This window comes from Bos grunniens, chromosome 9, assembly GCF_055505025.1.
Source record: "Bos grunniens cultivar Pamir isolate PY7600 chromosome 9, Bosgru_T2T1.0, whole genome shotgun sequence".
In the NCBI taxonomy this organism is placed as follows: domain Eukaryota; kingdom Metazoa; phylum Chordata; class Mammalia; order Artiodactyla; family Bovidae; genus Bos; species Bos grunniens.
Window position 1 is genome coordinate 84,032,689 of NC_141173.1, and position 18,699 is coordinate 84,051,387.

The 18,699-nt window shown below is 38.3% G+C and overlaps 1 protein-coding gene across 2 annotated transcripts; it reads right to left on the reverse strand.

Moving 5' to 3' along the window:
* Positions 1 to 227: 227 nt before the first annotated feature.
* FBXO30 (F-box protein 30) lies at positions 228 to 17,276 on the reverse strand. Of its 2 annotated transcripts, XM_086316612.1 has the most exons (4): positions 17,087 to 17,276; positions 16,618 to 16,700; positions 6,486 to 8,535; positions 228 to 3,130 (listed from the first exon to the last, which is right to left on the reverse strand). In XM_086316612.1, exons 3-4 carry the CDS (start codon positions 8,517 to 8,519, stop codon positions 2,927 to 2,929), a joined length of 2,238 nt encoding a protein of 745 aa, XP_086172738.1. In that variant the 5' UTR covers positions 8,520 to 8,535; positions 16,618 to 16,700; positions 17,087 to 17,276; the 3' UTR covers positions 228 to 2,926. The 2 variants fall into 2 exon arrangements, with proteins under 2 accessions (XP_086172738.1, XP_086172737.1); XM_086316611.1 differs by lacking the exon at positions 16,618 to 16,700.
* Positions 17,277 to 18,699: the final 1,423 nt, after the last annotated feature.

Sequence of the window (18,699 nt, forward strand, 5' to 3'; positions counted from 1 at the left end):
GAAGACACTGAAGGGGCAGAGAAAGCTAACTATTGAGTTTTCCGTATTAAATAAAAATAGTAATAATGTTCACCAGTAAAACATGGGTGAGCAATGATAATCATCAGGCAACTCCTATAACATGCAGAAAACCGCACTATAGAAACAGTATGACTGTGTCTCAACTTTGTCAAACAAGGATGAATATTTTATTTAAATGTAGGTTTTTTTCAAGTTACTGAGCCATATAAAGGAAAATATTAATTTTATTAGAACTTGAACAAATACTACACAAAGAAAACATTTTAACAAAATAATATGGTGGCATAACAAACAAAAAGAAAACAGCCAAAGATGTGTAAAAGAAAATAAAAGGTGAAAAATGGTAAATATCTCTGGATCTAGTGTGAAAATAAGGAGTCTAAACTTAAACGAACAAGGATTTTTAAAAAGCACAACCATAAAACAAAAAGTTAATGTTTGTGCTATCCTAACCAGACATATTCTTCAGCAAAACTTCAAGAGGCAGAATTATATTTTACAGTATTTGATATCTTACTTTTGACTTTTTCACAGAAATAGACTGTTTATGTAATTCAAATCTCACAGTTCAAAATGATAGTTTAAGCACTGAGAAATAAGTATTCTACTAATTAAAATGACAGGTGAGGCAAAACAACTGATTAGTCTTCAATGCTGTATTTTTCAACTGTAATAAGGACTTGATCCAACCAAATCAGGTTTTAAGCAATTCAGAATTCTTTTGTAATGCCCAAAGAATGCCTCTTCCCAGCCCGACTGCCATATATGGGAATCAAGAATCTAGTTAACAATAGAGCACTCTTAGGGACAAAAGTAGGAAGAGAAGACAAAACAGAGTTTTGAAATTTTATATATAACAAAGTAATTTGTAACCATTTCAGACTACCAAATGCCAGAAGTTACCTAAATTATTTAAGTACATGTCCCCATCTTTGCCATTTATTTCTTAATACTGATATATTCATTTTTTAAACTGACCATATCAGGTTAATGATAGCATAAATCGATTTGAAAACTATAATAAAATACCTCAAGAACAGGTCCTTGAAGATATTTCTGTTAAATTTTGATTTTTACATAAAGGTGCAATTCTTAACTTTTTTGGTAGAGAAGTGTATGGAATATTAACCTGGAAATGTTTTAAAGAGATTGTCAACCAAGACAGGCTTCTCTGCAGTTCATGATTGTCACCTTAAAAGGACAGCAAATGGCACATTTTTACATGTCTTAAAACAACATAATTGTGATTTTTATAAACACCAAAAGGCAAAAATTTTAAACACTTCTGAAAAAGGTTAAGCCCTTTGCACTGTGAATATCTGAAATTTATTCACAGAACATGCCCAACTCAAACTTAAAATGGGGCATACAGTCAGTTGTCCCTCAGTGTCTGCAGAAGATTGGTTCCAGGACTCCCTGCAGTACCAAAATTCACAGATGTTCAACTGCTTCATATAAAATGGCACAGTATCTGCACATAACCCATGCACACCTCCCATACACTTTATATCATCTCTAAACTATTAATAGTACCTAATGCAAAGACTGAAGGCAGGAGAAGGGGATGACAGAGCATGAAATGGTTAGATGGCATCACCGACTCGATGAACATGAGTTTTAGCAAGCTCCAGGAGTTGGTGATGGACAGGAAGCCTGGCACACGTTGCAGTCTATAGGGTCGCATAGAATCAGACAAGACTGAGCGACTCAACTGAATGTAATGAAAACACCATGTAAATAATTGTAAATATAATGTAGTAGTAGTGTAATGTTAGTTGTTCAGTCATGTCTGACTCTTTGCGACCCCATGTACTGTAGCTTGCCAGGCTCCTCTGTCCATGGAATTCTTCAGGCAGGAATACTGGAGTGGGTGGCCATTTCCTTCTCCAGGGGATCTTCCTGATCCATGGATCAAACCATGTCTCCTGCATTGCAGGCAGATACTTTACCGTCTGAGCCACCAGGAAAGCCCAAATATAATGTAAGTGCTATGTAAATAGTTGAAGATGAGTGGCAAATTCAAGTTGTGTTTTTTGGAATTTCATGGAATTTTTTTTTTCCAAACATTTTCCATCCTTTGATTGAATCCATGGATATCCAGATATGAAGGGTCGACTGTATTTTCTTCTCTCCAAATATCAAATTCCTAGCAAATATATACAATTTCAAATTAAATTCACAGGCTTTTTTGGGGTTTGATTTTGCTTTAACCTGTCATGTAACATATTGCTATGAGTCTTTGGATGTGGCATCTAATCAAAAAAAGGTGCAAATGGTAACTCTCTGTATGAGAGGTGTAAATACAAAAGGAGACAACATTTTTGTGGATTATTTTTAAAACACGATAAATGGCATTATCAACATCATTCACGATTTAAATATGTTTACATTACAGATCATTTCCATATCAACAATTATGTAACGGGAACACTAGAAAATAAAAATTTTATAATGTTTTTATGCAGTGCTTAAGCAACTGAATGTTTTATCTGAAGAGCCAATGATGTAAAAATCAGAATCAAAGTTTTGCTTTTTGAATGCATGGGTTGTAACCCACAGAAAATGAGGAGTAAATTGTTTGGTCAGGATCTTGTTAGTTTAAGAAGCAAAAAATGTAAGAACCAAAATATGCACACCATTAAAAATACTAATTCTGAAAATTATGTAGCCAAAAATTAAATCACCCTGTCCAGCAAGTTCCAAAAAATTCACACATTTCAAATATTAAGGCAACTTTTTCCCAACTAATCAGTACTTTATAAAAATATATGTCACTTCAAAACATTATATACATAGTGACAATAAATTTAGCTAGTTGTAATCTTTAATACATTAATAAGGTGTCACATATTACAAAGAAATTATACTAGGAGCTTGCATGTATGTGCAAGTGGAATTTGACTTTTTAAAGTACAGGTTTTAAAACTGAGCGAAGTGAACGTCCTTCTTTAGTGAGTTCTCGAGTCACGCACATACACGGCAGTGGGATCGCTTCCTCCCGCTTCTCTACAATGTTGTAACTGCACTTCTTCAGGTGGTCAGCCATGCTCAGGATGTCAGCAAACTTCCATTCATCAACAGAACAAAATGCAGTACTGAATCGCCATACCTAGAACAAAATTCTACTTCAGATTTAAACCAGCCAATTTATAAGAATTAAAACATATTTCTTGCTCGAACTACATTCATTTCTGTTATGAGAAATAAGTTTCAGGTGGCTTGCTACAAAATTCGTTTTGATACCAATCTTTTTATTAAATATTTATAAGATAACTTCCATGACATTATGACTTTAAGAAATCTAATAACAAAAAAGAAAAAAACTTAGCATTAAAAAATCATATCCAACCTAGCTTATTAAGCAAGTTTTAATTTCTATAGAACATTTAGAGTCACTTCCTAAAATAACATATACTGTACTAGATTTTCATCCTATCCAAAGGACTATGTATATAGGAGATATTGATAATACAAGTGTTTTTTCTCCAAAAAAATGTCCATTACACCATATGAAGTATACTAAAAAACACTCTAGGATACTGTGCAGAGGAACCTTTCTCTTCACTATTTATAAATAGTAAAGGCATTTAGTAATACTGACGAATACAAGTACTTCAATGTTTTTGGAAATTTTTATAGAACTTTTTGTAAAATGAACAGTTCTTAATTCCATATCATTATAGAATGCATTTCTGGGAAAAAATGCACCTAAGAACTTTTGGAGAAGGCTTTCTTGACAAGATAAGGTCTGAAGAATAAGCAGGATATACCAAGGAGATGACGATCACAAGCTCCAGAAACAGGTTCCCAGGTCTGAATCCAAGGACAAGTTACTTAACCAGTTTTTTTTAATCCATAAATAGGGACAGTAGATTAAATAAACTAATAAAAGTGCACACTGTCTACACATTTCAAGCATTCAAACGGACGTTTCAGGGACAGTGTACTCAAACACCTTAAGGCAAGAAGAAAACATTCAACAACTACTAGTAAATTCCATGGCTGGAATGGAAACTGAAGAGGCAAGTAAGGACAAAATTATGAAAACTCTTAAATGTTTCATTAAGGAATCTGCCCCTAACCCAGGGCAATGGACAGACATTTTAAAAGTGTTTAAGCACTACAGCACAAGAACTGTATTCAAGAAATTATTTACCACTCTACGTCTTATACAGGCAATATGTTGGAGAGGGACTCAGTTGGAAACAGAAGCCCATTAAGGAAGTGGCTGCTATAGTAACCCAGAAGAGAGCGGCAGGCAGGACCAATCAGGGAAACAGCAGTAGAAAAGGGAAGTGAACCTGAGGGGCGTGAAGAAGGGGGACAGCAGGACTGTGTGAATACCAGGAGAAGGGAATAAAGGGGGGAAAGGGGCTAAACTTAACTCCCAAATTCCTAGTTTAGGCCACTTAAGAGATGCTAATGCAACTTTCTGAGATTAAGAGGGGTAGAGAAATGGAGTAGGCTGGATAAGCTGAGTTTACTGAAGATAATCAAATGGAGATGTCCAGTAGGTGCCTATATATAATGACCTGGAATTCAGAGGAGAAAATGGCCAGGGATATACACATGTAAGCAATTTGTATAAATGATGGCAATTTAAACTCCACAAGTAGATGACATTTTCTGTAGTGATAGAATCCCCAGAAAATATTTCACCTCATAGATCAATACTAGTGGGCAAGGACAAAAAGGGACCATGCTCTGAGTGTCCCAGCCCAATGGCAGAAATACACCAAATCATGTAGTAAATGAAGACAAACACATACTCACATATACACAGCAACTATGAAATTTTCTACATAAAATAATTAACGTGCTCATTTACTGGTCAAAGTTTCAGGAGAGCACAGAAGCAGATGCAAAATTCTCAAAAACTGGAGCAATGAAAAAAAACAAAACAAAACTGGAGCAATGAGTAAAAATAAGAGAAAACCTAAGGGTGGTAAAAACAAAGTACCCAGAAATATGACCCCTGTTCAACCAATATGAAGGTTATTAAAGTTTTTTGTACTTTATGAAATCAAAGTTTCATTTTATAAATGCTCTAAAATGAAAAAACACTTTCAATCAAAGACAGTTGTAATGCCTTCTAGTTTCTACTGGATAGTGCCTCAAACAGAAGCTGGCAAAAATAAGATATCACACAAGGAAAATGGTGGAGCTAGGCTTTGTTCCCAGACCTGCCTAAATCTCCTGGTCAAGCTTCCAATCTTCAACACACCCTTGTTCCGTGCTAAACCCACAGTCCCCACCACCACCAACAAATCCTACTGCCTTTATTTCACTGCAAGCCATCTCCACATCCATCCATTTTGTTTTCTATATCCCAAATTGACACTGTCAAACTGTGGTGATACAGAAGAAGATTCTTGAGAGTCCCTTTGACTGTAAGAAGACCTAATTAGTCAATCCTAAAGGGAATCAACCCAGAATACTCATTGGAAGGACTGATGCCGAAGCCCCAATACTTTGGCCACTTGATGTGAAGAGACAACTCACTGGAAAAGATGCTGATGCTGGGAAAGACTGAAGGCAAAAGGAGAAGTGGGCAGCAGAGGATGAGATGGTTGGATGGCATCACAGACTCAATGGACATGAATTTGGGCAAACTCTGGGAGATAGTGAAGGACAGGGAAGCCTGGCCTGCTGCAGTCTATGGGGCTGCAATGTGTCAGATGCAACTTAGGGACTGAACAACATACCCCAAATACTCCACTGGTCACCTGCTAGTAGGAGACTTTTTTTTCATGTCTCCTTGTTTAAGTTTTACTTGTAACAACCGAGTTCTAAGAAAGAAAGGGCTAAGAATGTACAACTGCAAGCAATTAAAAAGAAACCTTCTCCTTGATTCCTCCATCATCCTACAGTGCAAATGTTTCAGATGGAGCCCAAATTAGAAAGAAGGTGGTTAATATGGACTCAAGCAAAGGGAGTTGTTTCAGAAGAAGTAGGAACAGAACCCCTCAACTGAAGAACTACAAGTGGCCTCTGTCATATGACATTAGAATCTAGTTCTAGGATGTCTGCAGTAAATATGTGATTATGACTAACAATTCTAACAATGTATTCACATTTTTATTATCTTTATAAAAAAGTTTGTCATCATACTGAATTATTTTTAAGGATGGTCAATTTCACAATGGGTTTCCCAGGTGGCGTTAGTGGTAAAGAACCTGCATGTCAGTGCAGGAAACATTAAGAGACACAGGTTTGATCCCTGGGTCGGAAGATCCCCTGGAGGAGGGCACAGCAACCCACTCCAGTACTCTTGCCTGAAGAATCCCATGGACAGAGCCTGGCGGGCTACAGTCCATAGGGTCACAAAGAGATGGACATGACTAAAGCAACTTAGCATGCATGCACGCAATTTCACAACAAGGATGATCAATTTCACAGCAACAACATTATTAAGTGCCTATTATATGTCAAATATGGGGTTGATACAATTAAATGACACCAACCTTTTCTTTTATTTGCCATGACGAATTTCCTTCTGGATACTTCTTTTTCCCCCACTGAAGTATGACCATTCCGCGAGACTGGAGAAGACTGCCACACACATCCCTCATTAACTTGGATACACATGAGAGCTGGCATAAGCTGAAGCCATCGAGAAATCCTGCAATATGTTGCAGGACTTCAAAAGGAAGACTACTTAGATGGTCACTATGTAAACCCAGCACACAGTTTCTAGCAGGCTCTACTAACACTGTAGATACAGACGGCTGAACTCCAAATGACCGCAAATGGTGGTCATGTATAATCTTTGCTCCTTGTGTTGATGGACAAAATCTACGCTGTGAATAGGTACAACCATAATATGCTAAAGGACACCTCTGTTCCATCCAGCCATTGAGTCCAGCATGAATGTCACCATGCACGTTCTTAAAATGTGATGAAAATTCTTTTCTTCTAAATAATTGTCCACAAACAAATGTAAACATTGGACGCTGCTTGGGCTGGTACCTAGCGACACATTCCAATACTAAGTCCAGCCCCAGTGTCTGAAAAGGGCTTGGATTTGAAAGCTGTGGGTTGGCATGATCACAAGCTGAAGCTGAAGCTATTTCCCCAACCATTGTATCTGTAGCTAAAATGGTAGATGGAAGTGAAAAAGTCTGAGTCCCAAAGTCAACATGATAAACATCAGCCATGCGACTATCAGATATACCCCTCCCACCTGGAGAATCTCCTAGACAAAACAGTAATGCTGCTGTGATTAGATCTATTCCTTGGAGACCCATTGGATCTTCCGCAACTTCCAAATCTGATGTATCTACTGCTTTATCTTCCTTTGGTTTAGACCAACATGAATTCGAAAGAAATTTGAATGAAGGAGGGTGACTGAAAGATAAGACATCCACATTCCGTAGGTCCCCTAAGTCTACTTTTTTCCAACACAAGTCTTCATCATCATCTGGCATGAGGATATGCTGAACCGTGCCATTAGGCAAAGCATTAGGTGGTATTACTTCCCGAACTTGTGCTGCTACTAAAAGTGAACTAGAAGGTTCTGAAGAGCCACCTGATGCTACACATTCTCCATTTGTTAAGTTACTTTGTTTTGAGTCAGTATGTAAATCCTGGTTCTGCTCAATGACCTGTGCACATATATCTTCCAAAGGAAAGCCATTACAAAGAGCAGAAGTGCCATAAGAACTGGCATTAAAGTCACATAATAAATCACTTGAACCATTTTGTTCCAACTGGGCATTCTGACTCGTGTCCTTATGGTCAATTCCACCTACTGCTCCCATCTCATCCTCATAAAGATGGTCCTGGTCTTTCTGGTTTCTATTCTGTAAGCTCTCTCTGGCTTTTTGCTCTTCATTCATTTCATTTAGGGAAGCACAAAGACTCGTACTTAGCATGCCAATGTCTCTTGTAGCAGTATTCAGAATATCTAAAGCAGCAGCCAAACTTCGGGTTGTTTCAACAGTAGCTTGATAAAGTGCACCATAAGATTCTTCATCAACTGACACCAAACCATTAGTATGTGGTATTTCTGAGACACTTGGTTTAACTGAGATCTGTTCTCTAGGTTCTGACACTTTATCAGTTGCTTTTGACATCATGGTGGCTACTTTGAGAGATTCTAAGAGCATCCGTTGGTCTTGAAGGGCCAAGGCCATGTCTAATTGTGCCACTTCATCAACATCTCTGCTTAGATTTTCATATGATTTCCGCTCTGCATAACTAACTGGCCATCGGTTCCATTCCATGGTACAGCACACCACACTTGCAGGGCACGTTTCTAGATGTTCAGCAACTTTATTTCGAGCCATTGTAAATGGACATCCAAAGTCACTATTTAAGCAAGGCACTCGTTCAAATGGACATAAAAGTCGATGCTCATCAGCCTTACATGCATGGAAAACTGCTCCACAAACCAATGGACAACCAATCAAGTCACAGGAAATCCCAGGCTCTGGTCTTGTCATACATCGTCTACTGACACAATTAACGCAGTGCGAATGCTGCAGTTCCTCCTCCATGATGGCCAGTCCAGCTCTGGTTATTGAGATGGAAAAGAAATAAGATGTTAGGCAAAAAGCAGTTGGTTTTTAAAACAATGTTTTAAGAATAAAAATCAAATCATGAAGGTATATTGGCTTATACGGAATGAAATATATAAAATAAACATTTAACGAGTTTATTTTACATATAATTGATCTATCTTGAACCGACTTAAGAAATCAACTCAAGAAGTCAAAAATTCATTTTTACATAACACATAACAATCTGCTCAAAAGGCCAAACGTTTCAAAATATAATACTTAAATTCTAGTACATTGTTTAGTATATAAATTAATGTCAAAAACAAGTTAATACATATTTAACTCCGAGATTTCAGAGAACACTTGTATCTTTTTACATTTTAATTAAACTGATTATAATGTACCCCACATTGCACAGACCTCATCATATTCCTAAAATAATCTAAATTTCATGAAAATACTTAACTAGAATCTGATTAGAAGTTTTCTCTATATTCTTTCTAAATACATAAATTCAGATTTCAGCTATTGACCTCTCCTTCTACATATGCCTTAATAAATTCTGTAACAAATCAAGAGAGTAAGCCTTATTATTAATAAAACATAGAGGGCACTTAACCAAAAAATATAAGTTCTAGCTCCAGTTCTGTGACAGTGGGCAAATCACTTACTTCTGAGGGCCATGGTTTCCATTCATTTATTCAACACTTATTTATTGCTTAACTGCCATGTACCATGTGTTTGGTATGGCAATATAAAGATTAGGAGACACAGTGCCACTTTTCAAGGAGCTACAGCACAAGATCAGAGATGAAAGTAAAGTCATGCCATTTTTTAATATGATTAACACGACAGAGAAAATAATCAATACGAGAAGAGAGTAGAGAAGAATTCACAGCAGTCTTGAAAGATGAGAAGTCTTAAGCATAGGAGGGTAGGGTTAGAAAGGAAGAAGGGTATTCAATGCTGAAGTAACAGCATATGCAAATACAGAACGCAAAAACTGGCAAAACATGCTGAGGGGCCCTCAAGTCTCCCAGTGTTGTTGGCTCACAGGTGACATGCAAAGTACCTGTGAGAGATGAGGCCAGACAGGAATAAGACAGATCACGGAAAGTCTGCTGTATGTTATTCTAAAGCGTTCAGACTTCAAGTAGTTAGAAATCACTGAGGATTTTAAGCAAAGAAATAGCAGCCATAAAATAACATGAAAGGATTACAGATAACTAATGGTTTTCTCTGCTTTTATCAAGAAAAGTTTTATACACAGAGAAAGCACTGCCACAATGCACCGATTTAAATTATAATTACTAAGCCTATTCAATGTCTTCTTTTCTGTAAATCTTCAACTTCTTTAATGGCTTGTTCCTATTAGCAGCAAAAACTTAGAAGACTATTTCTTCTTTAAACCCTAAGTAATAAAGCAGTATCTTGCTTTTGCTACTACTTTGTTCCTATTCACTCAAGCTTTCAAAAGAAAAACAACAAATAAACAAAGCCTGTTAACGTCCCATGTACTCTTCAGCCCTCTAACATGGCTTTATTTTTACAACCACTCATTAAAACCGCTGCATCAAGATTCCTAGTGCTAAATTCAAAGGGCATTTTTTCCAGACCTCATCTTTTTAGCCATTACATCACTTTGTTGACTAATTCCTCCTCCTTTCCGAACTACTATCTTTCTTTAGTTTCTATGATCTCACATTTCCCTGCTTTTCCCCCTATTTCTGGTTATTCCTTAATCTTTTCTTCTAAAATATTTCTCTTCTTCAAGGATCCATGTTCTTTCTGGTTCAATCTATACATTCTCCCAGGGTGCTCTCAATTTCTCAAAAGCTTCAATTGCCATTTATATGCTGAAAACTTATCTGTACCTCCTGCCCAGATCCCTCGTCCAAACTTCAGATCTCTACAGCTACGTACTTACTATATACCTCCACTTGCATATGGCACAGGTAACTCACCTCAAAATTCCCCAAATTAATAATTTCCTGGATAAGAAGCCAATTTTTAGCCTATTTTCTTCACTTCAGTGCATAAGAGATTGCTAGCTCTTTCAATATTTTTTTCCATAAATTCAAATCTTGCATCTAGGTGGCTAATGTAAAATAATTATTCCCCAGATAGCTATTTCTTTGTCTCTAGGACAGACTTAATTTTCCTCAAACTCAAATAGCAAAGTTTTTGTTTTTTTTTTTTTTTTTTTTTGCTATTTGACAGAGTTTTTGTTGATTAAGCAGCAAAGTTCTGAGTTGATATTATGGTATGTACTGATGCCAGGGACAGAAGAAAACAAGGCACACATTTATCAACAAAACTACATTTTAAAATGTTTTTAGAAGTTACAAATTATGAATACTTCTGAATGTTTATCCCTATGAAATTTAAAGCCAAGGAAATGACCTATAAATTAAAGATATACTGCTAAAGGGGTCAAAATAGAACAAATGACAGGCTACTGATGACATCTGTAACTTATGCAGAGAAACTTTAATAAGAAGACAAATTTTACTGAATGATTAGATTGTGAAAACAGCTGCAGCTTTCTTATTTTGCAACAACTAGACTGAGTTCATCTCACACGCTGAAGGTTATAAACTTGACTGTTACTAAGAGAGAAACCTAAAAATACAAGCAGTTCCAACAGAAGTGACCCATGCTCTCAGAACTAATAGGAACACTTTATGTTACATGCACATCACATGACCACACCAGACAGAACACATCTCAAAACATCCCTTAATTCAGATGTGTTTAAAATAGCAACTGTTACAAACAACTGAGTTAATGCATAACAGCAACAACTTTAAAAGGCTGAAGTAGAAGGCTCTCAAGGTTCAAAATAAATAGACTCCTTCACACTATTCCTCCTTTGGACAAATGTTTAAAAAAATAATAAAAACAAGTATCCACAGCGGTAAGTCCATAACATTTATTATTTATTGAAGTAGGCTTAAAGGAAAAAGGAACATTAACTAGGTACTCTATCCTTCTTGGTATTAATATATACCATGTTAATGTCACTTAATCCTTGTAACAGCCCAGAGAAAACTGAGGTACAGAAGGGCTAAGTGACTTACCAAGGTCATCTACCTAGTAAGTGGCAGAGCTAGGACTGCAATCTATATCTGATCAATATATACGGACAAAAACAGATATGCTTACTTACAAAAGTTTAAGAAAATAAGACAGCACTTCAGTAACCAGTGATGCAATTTTAAGATGTTATTTGAGGAATGGAGGTTACACAACTTTGCTTTGCTTGTAGTTTATCCCAGCACTTAATCACTCTTGTGGTCAAGAAAGTCTTCTTGGTCCTTTCTAATTATAATAGCACATTACTTTGCTTTGAACATTAGTGTTTTACTAAATTATTTTTTTAAAAACTTACATATGTAATGCTCAATATAAATGTACAAAACAGTACAAATTTACTGTTTGTAAACTGAGCTGTTTACTCAAAACAGTTATACAAAGAAGCAATCAAGTTTAAGTCAATTTTACAATTAAATATATTAAGAAATAAGATTTTTAAGAATGCACTAGACAATACCCAAAGAGTATTCTCAGGTATTCTTTCAAAGTTTAAAACTTTCAGATCCATCCTCTTTCAAAATCGCTATTATCAAATTAAATATGCCTCCAAAAAGTATTTCACAATCGCTCAGGAATTCTATGAAACAAGTTTAAAATGTTGATTCCTGATTTATCAGTTGAACAGTGACACAGCAGGTCCGGCAGAAAACATATTGTTACAACTGAGCTTCAAGCTCAAGATGAGCTTAATTTAAAACTCCCCAATATTAAGTTTTTTAAAAAAACTCTAAACCAGAATCTTAATCTTCCAAATAACATATCTATTTACACTTAAAGTTGAATGACTGGAAAAAGTTTCATTAGACTGCAAAATATTGTAAATGATTAAATGCTTTACAATAGTTTCAATTTTCTCCAACAGAAATTCTAGGCCAACTCATAATCTGAGGCTGATAAGTAATCCATAAAAACAATTTTAAGACATGGCATTTGCCCATACAGTGAAATGAGATCTTGTTATTTAAGGCTATTTCTAGACATAAAGATATTGCCTTCAAAAAAGAATTATTTTTCCAAATTCATTACAATACATAGATAAATAAAGAACTGCAAATTAACTTGATTTTAAAATATGCTAAATCAAGTCATCCAAATATTCAACACAACTTGCTGCCTCAGGCTGATCTTAAGGTCTGCCTCTGACTCAAAGACAGACAGACACAGATACGGACACACACACACATTCTCTCTCTCCTCCCCCCTTCCTGTTGTCTCAAATCTTTATCAGCTTAAATGGTACTCTTCCACATACGCAAAGGCAAGGTAAGACACAGCTTCCATATACTCATGTGTTCACCACACACAGCATTTTTCCTTGGTAATACCAGTCATGTTGCTCTTGCTGTTTAGTCACTAAGTCATGCCTGACTCTTTCATGACCCCGTGGACTGTAGTCTGCCACGCTCCTCTGTCCATGGGATTTCCCAGGCAAGAATTCTGGAGTGAGTTTCCATTTCCTTCTCCAGGGGATCTCCAGTGTTCCTTGTATTCAAGATTGTGCCTTAATTAGAGCCTCGTTTATTAATATGAGTGAAATTATTATAGTACAAGAAATAACCAAATGGATTCCAAAACAATTCTTGATCCATGGAAAGCTACATACATCATAAAAACATACTTTATAAATCTATTATTAGTCAACCAGATTGAGTCAAAATCAAAAATTACTTCATTGTACCTTCTACAAAAAGTCAAAAGTATTCAAATATTTACTGAGCATCTAGGGCATATGTTCCAGGCATTATATGTGGAATAAGCTAAACTGTCCATCAAAAAAAGCAAATCAAAGGGAAAAATAAAGAAAATTAATTTCAATCTTCCATTGTTTAAAAAAATAATAACAAAAGGCACAGAAGGAAATGTTTAACTGTATATTTTCTTTAACTTTTTAATGAATCCTGCAGTCTGGTTAGTTTACTGACTATAGAGGGATGCAATTCAAAAAGAAAAGCAGAAATCAAGGTCTCCACATGTGTGCAGGTGACTGAGTACGCAGAGGGTGAGGAAAGGAAGTGTCATAAGTCTACTTCCTTAATATTACAATATGATATTAGACCTTTACTGACAAAGGTCCGTATAGTTAAAGCTATGGTTTTCCCAGTAGTCATGTATGGATGCGAGAGTTGGACTGTAAAGAAAGCTGAGTACCAAAGAACTGATGTTTTTGAACTGTGGTGTTGGAGAAGACTCTTGAGAGTCCCTTGGACTGCAAGGAGATCAGCCCAGTCCATCCTAAAGGAAAGCAGTCCTGAATATTCATTGGAAGGTCTGATGCTGAAGTTCCAATACTTTGGCCACGTGATGTGAAGAACTGACTCATTGGAAAAGACTCTGATGCTGGGCAAGACTGAAGGTAGGAGGAGAAGGGAATGACAGAGGATGAGACGGTTGGATGGCATCACCAACTCGATGGATATGAGTTTGAGTAAGCTCTGGGAGTTGGTGGTGGGCAGGGAAGCCTGGCGTGCTGCAGTCCATGGGATTGCAAAGAGTAGGACATGACTGAGCGACTAAACTGAATGATATTAGATTAAAAAAAAATTCCACTGAGACAATAAAATGTTGCTTCACTGAAAGGCTGATATGGAACTACAGACAGACAGACTGGCTCATTAGTTAACCAGTAAGTCTATGACTGAAATTTCATATTTAGCAATCAGTTTTAACTCCTCCAGAGCAAGTCCCATGCTTACTGCATAGTCAGAGGTGCTACTGCACAATAAATACAAACATTGCTGCTGATTTACTGATAGGTGCATTCAGTTTGAAAGGCCATAATAAAAATATAACCTCAATTGGATATTTTACTTTATTGGTATAAAAAGGGGGGCTGGGATGACTAGCCAAGACTGAAAAATCCAAGATCATTAAACTCCCATCTCAAACTACCTGGCCTACTGATGAGTTCAAAATGGCTAAACTGGTTACACTGTACACATTCTTTTATTAAATTTTGGTTCTGACTTTTTTTTTAATAGAATGATGACCTAATTATGTGGAATTTTGTTTTCAAGTTTTTACCCTTCCAGTTATGATATAATCAAAACATAAATCTTGCATTTCTAAATACGGTCATAGGTAACATCTCAAAGTGAAAATCCTAACTACTTGAAATTGTTCTCCACTAAATAAACAAAAGAAATTACTATAGACTTATATCAGAAATTAAAATAACAAATATTAATATTTAATATTCATACCAGAACCTATTTGAGTTGATACTCAGATAAAAATAATCCACCAGAATGGTGGAACTCAACTTATTACAACGGGCAGCATGAAACAGGGGAATGGGCTTCCAAGAACTCAGCTTTGTGACCGTGATGTAATTACTGTACTGTGAAAACCACCTTGTACTCTACAAAGGTTGGTTATAATTATTAGCGTGTCCAGTACGACACAAACAAGTATTGCTCAGAAGACAGATCACTTTACACAACAGACACACACACATGCACAAAACTTTATCTATATATATATATTTCTATATCAGGGCATTTATACTTATAAAGTTTATTAAAAACAATCATATGAGGATCTAATGCTAACATTACCCACTCTTAAAAAAAAAAGACAAACCTTTTTGGAAAAAGATTTCCAAAGACTGGGTTGTAATTGAGGCATGCTTATCTTGTATTTAACTATTGAGCTACCTATAGTGTAAAAACCACTAGTCCAAAGCCAATCTCACTTATTTCATCAAAAATAAATTTGAAATTAAATAATATTTTATAGCCTTTTGACTGAAGACTTGAACATTAATAAATTCTACAAATACCATGTCATTCCAAAGCATGTGCTAACTTCTTTTAATGAAACAAGCAGTCATGGTAACTTAGTTACAAGAGTTACCAAAACCACCCCAAATAGCATAAGGCTTATGCCATTAAAAGCCACATTTTAGTAACACAGCCTATCAAATAGTAAACACACATGAAACAAGACCTATTTTGGTGACCTTAAAGCACCTCTCTAACTATATACAGTATCCCAAAATATGTACTATTTTTCTTTAATAGCATATTGACATTTTGTTTATTAAAAAAAAAAAAAAGTCTCCAATGCTAGCCATACAAAAGTACTGGATTGAAATTAAATACCTAGTACACTTGGAATGCATAAAAGTTTGCCTATATCGGAAACTTCAGTTCTCTGATAACACTCTCAAAACTCCACCCACTAACAATTCCAGAATCACACATACACAAAAGAGCTATGTCACCGCATTAAAATGCCAAATAAAAACAAATTAGCAACTTAAAAAGTTAGCAAAACATCATGTTATCCCCGATTAAACTTCTGTAGTAAGAAACAGTGACTAAGCATAAAGAACATGATTCAGCGAAAACTGTAAACTGAAAACCTGATCCCTTAGGAAAACCCTCATCTTACATTTTATGCTACTCTCTTCCCTCTTGGCCGTCAACAACTCTGGAAAAGCTTAAAAAGTATGAGGAAATGCAAAATCTGTTAATAGAATTTCTAGGACTCTAAAGGACACAAAAATGGATTGAAATGTAGCAAACAGAAATTAAAAGCTTAGAAAGCTTGGGGTTTTGTATGTAAAGTTTTAAGTTAATCTACACTGATACCAGAATGCCCATAAATAACTTCATCTTGGATCCGAGTCAACAAAGTAATTATGGAATAAAAGGTCAATTCCTTCCCAAGCATCTTTTATCCAAGACTTACGACATGGCTCAGAAAGAAAAACAAGACACAGGGAGAGCGGGGAATGGAGTACTAGAACCATGATAAAACGCTGTTCTGGCTCTATTCTCTAAATACACGCGTAAAAAAACGCGCTCAAAGGAGATTACTTTGAATTCAACGTGCACGCTATGCTACCTTCCCAGCAATGCACTTCCACGAGACAGGACACAAACAACTTGGAAATGGTCATATCCCTCAGACCTATAAAATCAGGATATTCCTCTTAAACGAGGACTGAGGCTAAGACTAAGATCCTCTCACTTCCATGAATGGAAAAGTTACCAACTTCACTCATCCCGTGGAGACAGTCTGCGATGCCTCTCAGCATTACTTTCACCCGTCTGTTCCCAAACAAAGCAAGTTTCTAATCTGCAAAAGGGAAGAGAAGCCGGGTTTTCGAGGATCTTAGGGCTTCCTAAGTTTAACTCTGGCTTCTCCCCACCTACCCTCACCCACAGACCCGCGAGCCCGGGTGGCACCGAGGGGTCGGCCCGCGGGGTCTGAGGCGCCATTTGCCGGCGGCCTCCAGGGCCGGCCGGGCAGCGGGCTGGGCGCAGAGGCCAAGCCGCCGCCGCCCTCTCGCCGCCAGGACCCGGCCTGGGACTCGCGGAATCCCTGTGAGGCCGTGTTTACTCCGCCCCAGGCCCGGCCGGGCCCGCCCGCCGCAACGCCGCCTCCGGCTCGGCCGCCGCCTCTACCCTCGGGCACAACCCGGGCCGCGCCAGCCTCCCGGGCAGGGTGCCCCCGACACTCACCGGCCGGCCCGGCCGAACCGCGGCCCAAATCCCGGCTGCCGCGGCCCCCGTGCCCAGCTGCTCCCCGCTGTCCCGGCGCCGCTCCGCGCCCCACACACCCGTGCAACCGGCCTCCTGCTCGCCCCTCTGCCCCACCGGGCCGCCGGCTTTTCTCTCCTACTCCTCCTCCTCGGCCTCCTATCCGGGCGCCGGTCCTCTCCGCGCGCCCCGCCCCGCTCCGCTCCTCTCCGCTGTGCCCCGCCCACCCAGCCCGGACGGGATCTGTGGCAAGTCGGGCGGAGACGCGCGCGCCGAGCCTGCCGGAGGCGCGCACGCCGAGCTCTCACCGTCACTCGCCCTCCTCCCCGGAAGGGACGTGGCAGGAGGGTGTGGTCTGGAGTCAGAACTCGCTGGGTTCCTCGCGTTCAGCTTGCGGCGGGGGGGTGGTTCCAGCTGGACTCCACGTGACTTCTGCCCTGCAAGTCTACCGAATCCTGTTCGATTTTAGAAGCTTGTATTCCTGAACGGAATCCTAGGCACGCAGTTTTGGAATTCAGGAAACAGACCCAATTGAAAGTGACTACTTTTAATTGTAGGATAAGCAACCCAAATACCTTAATTCTGGGTGCAGCAGTCTTCCCCTTACGTCATATTTAGAAAATGCGGCAGCTGTCACTGAATCTTTGATGAGCAGGCCTTCCTGCCGGCTGACCCAATGTGCCCTAGTCTTATGTGATATAGGGCCCAGTTCAGTTCAGTCACCCACTTGTGTCCCGACTCTGTGACCTCGTGGACTGCAGCACGTAAGGCTTCCCTGTCCATGACTAACTCCCAGAGTTTACTAAAACTCATGTCCATTGAGTTGGTGATGGCCATCCAACCGTCTCATCCCCTGTCGGCACCTTCTGCCTTCAATCTTTACTAGCATCAAGGTCTTTTCAAATGTCAATTCTTTGCATCGGGTGGTCAAAGTATTGGAACTTCAGCTTCAGCATCAGTCCTTCCAGTGAATATTCAGGATTGATTTCCTTTAGGATGGACTGGTTGGATCTCCTTGCAGTCCAAGGGACTCTCAAGAGTCTTTTCCAACACCACAGTTCAAAAGCATCAATTCTTCCGCGCTTTGCTTTCTATGTAGTGTGATTCTCACATCTATATATGACTACTGGAAAAGCCATAATTTTGACTCTACAGACCTTTGTTGACAAAGTAATGTCTTTGCTTTTTAATATGCTGTCTAGTTTGGTCATAGCTTTTCTTCCCAGGAGCAAACGTCTTTTAATTTCATGGCTGCAGTCACCATCTGCAATGATTTTGGAGCCCAAGAAAATAGTCTCTCACTTTTTCCACTGTTTCCCCATCTATTTGCCATAAAGTGATAGGACCGGATGCTATGATCTTAATTCTTTAAATGTTGAGTTTTAAGCCAGCTTTTACACTCTCCTGTTTCACTTTCATTGGTAGGCTCTTTAGTTCCTCTTTGTTTTCTGCCATAAGGGTGGTGTCATCTGCATACCTGAGATTGTTGATATTTCACCTGGCAATCTTGATTCCGGCTTGTGCTTCATCCAACCCAGCATTTCACATGATGTAATCTGCATATTCGGAGAAGGCAATGGCACCCCACTCCAGTA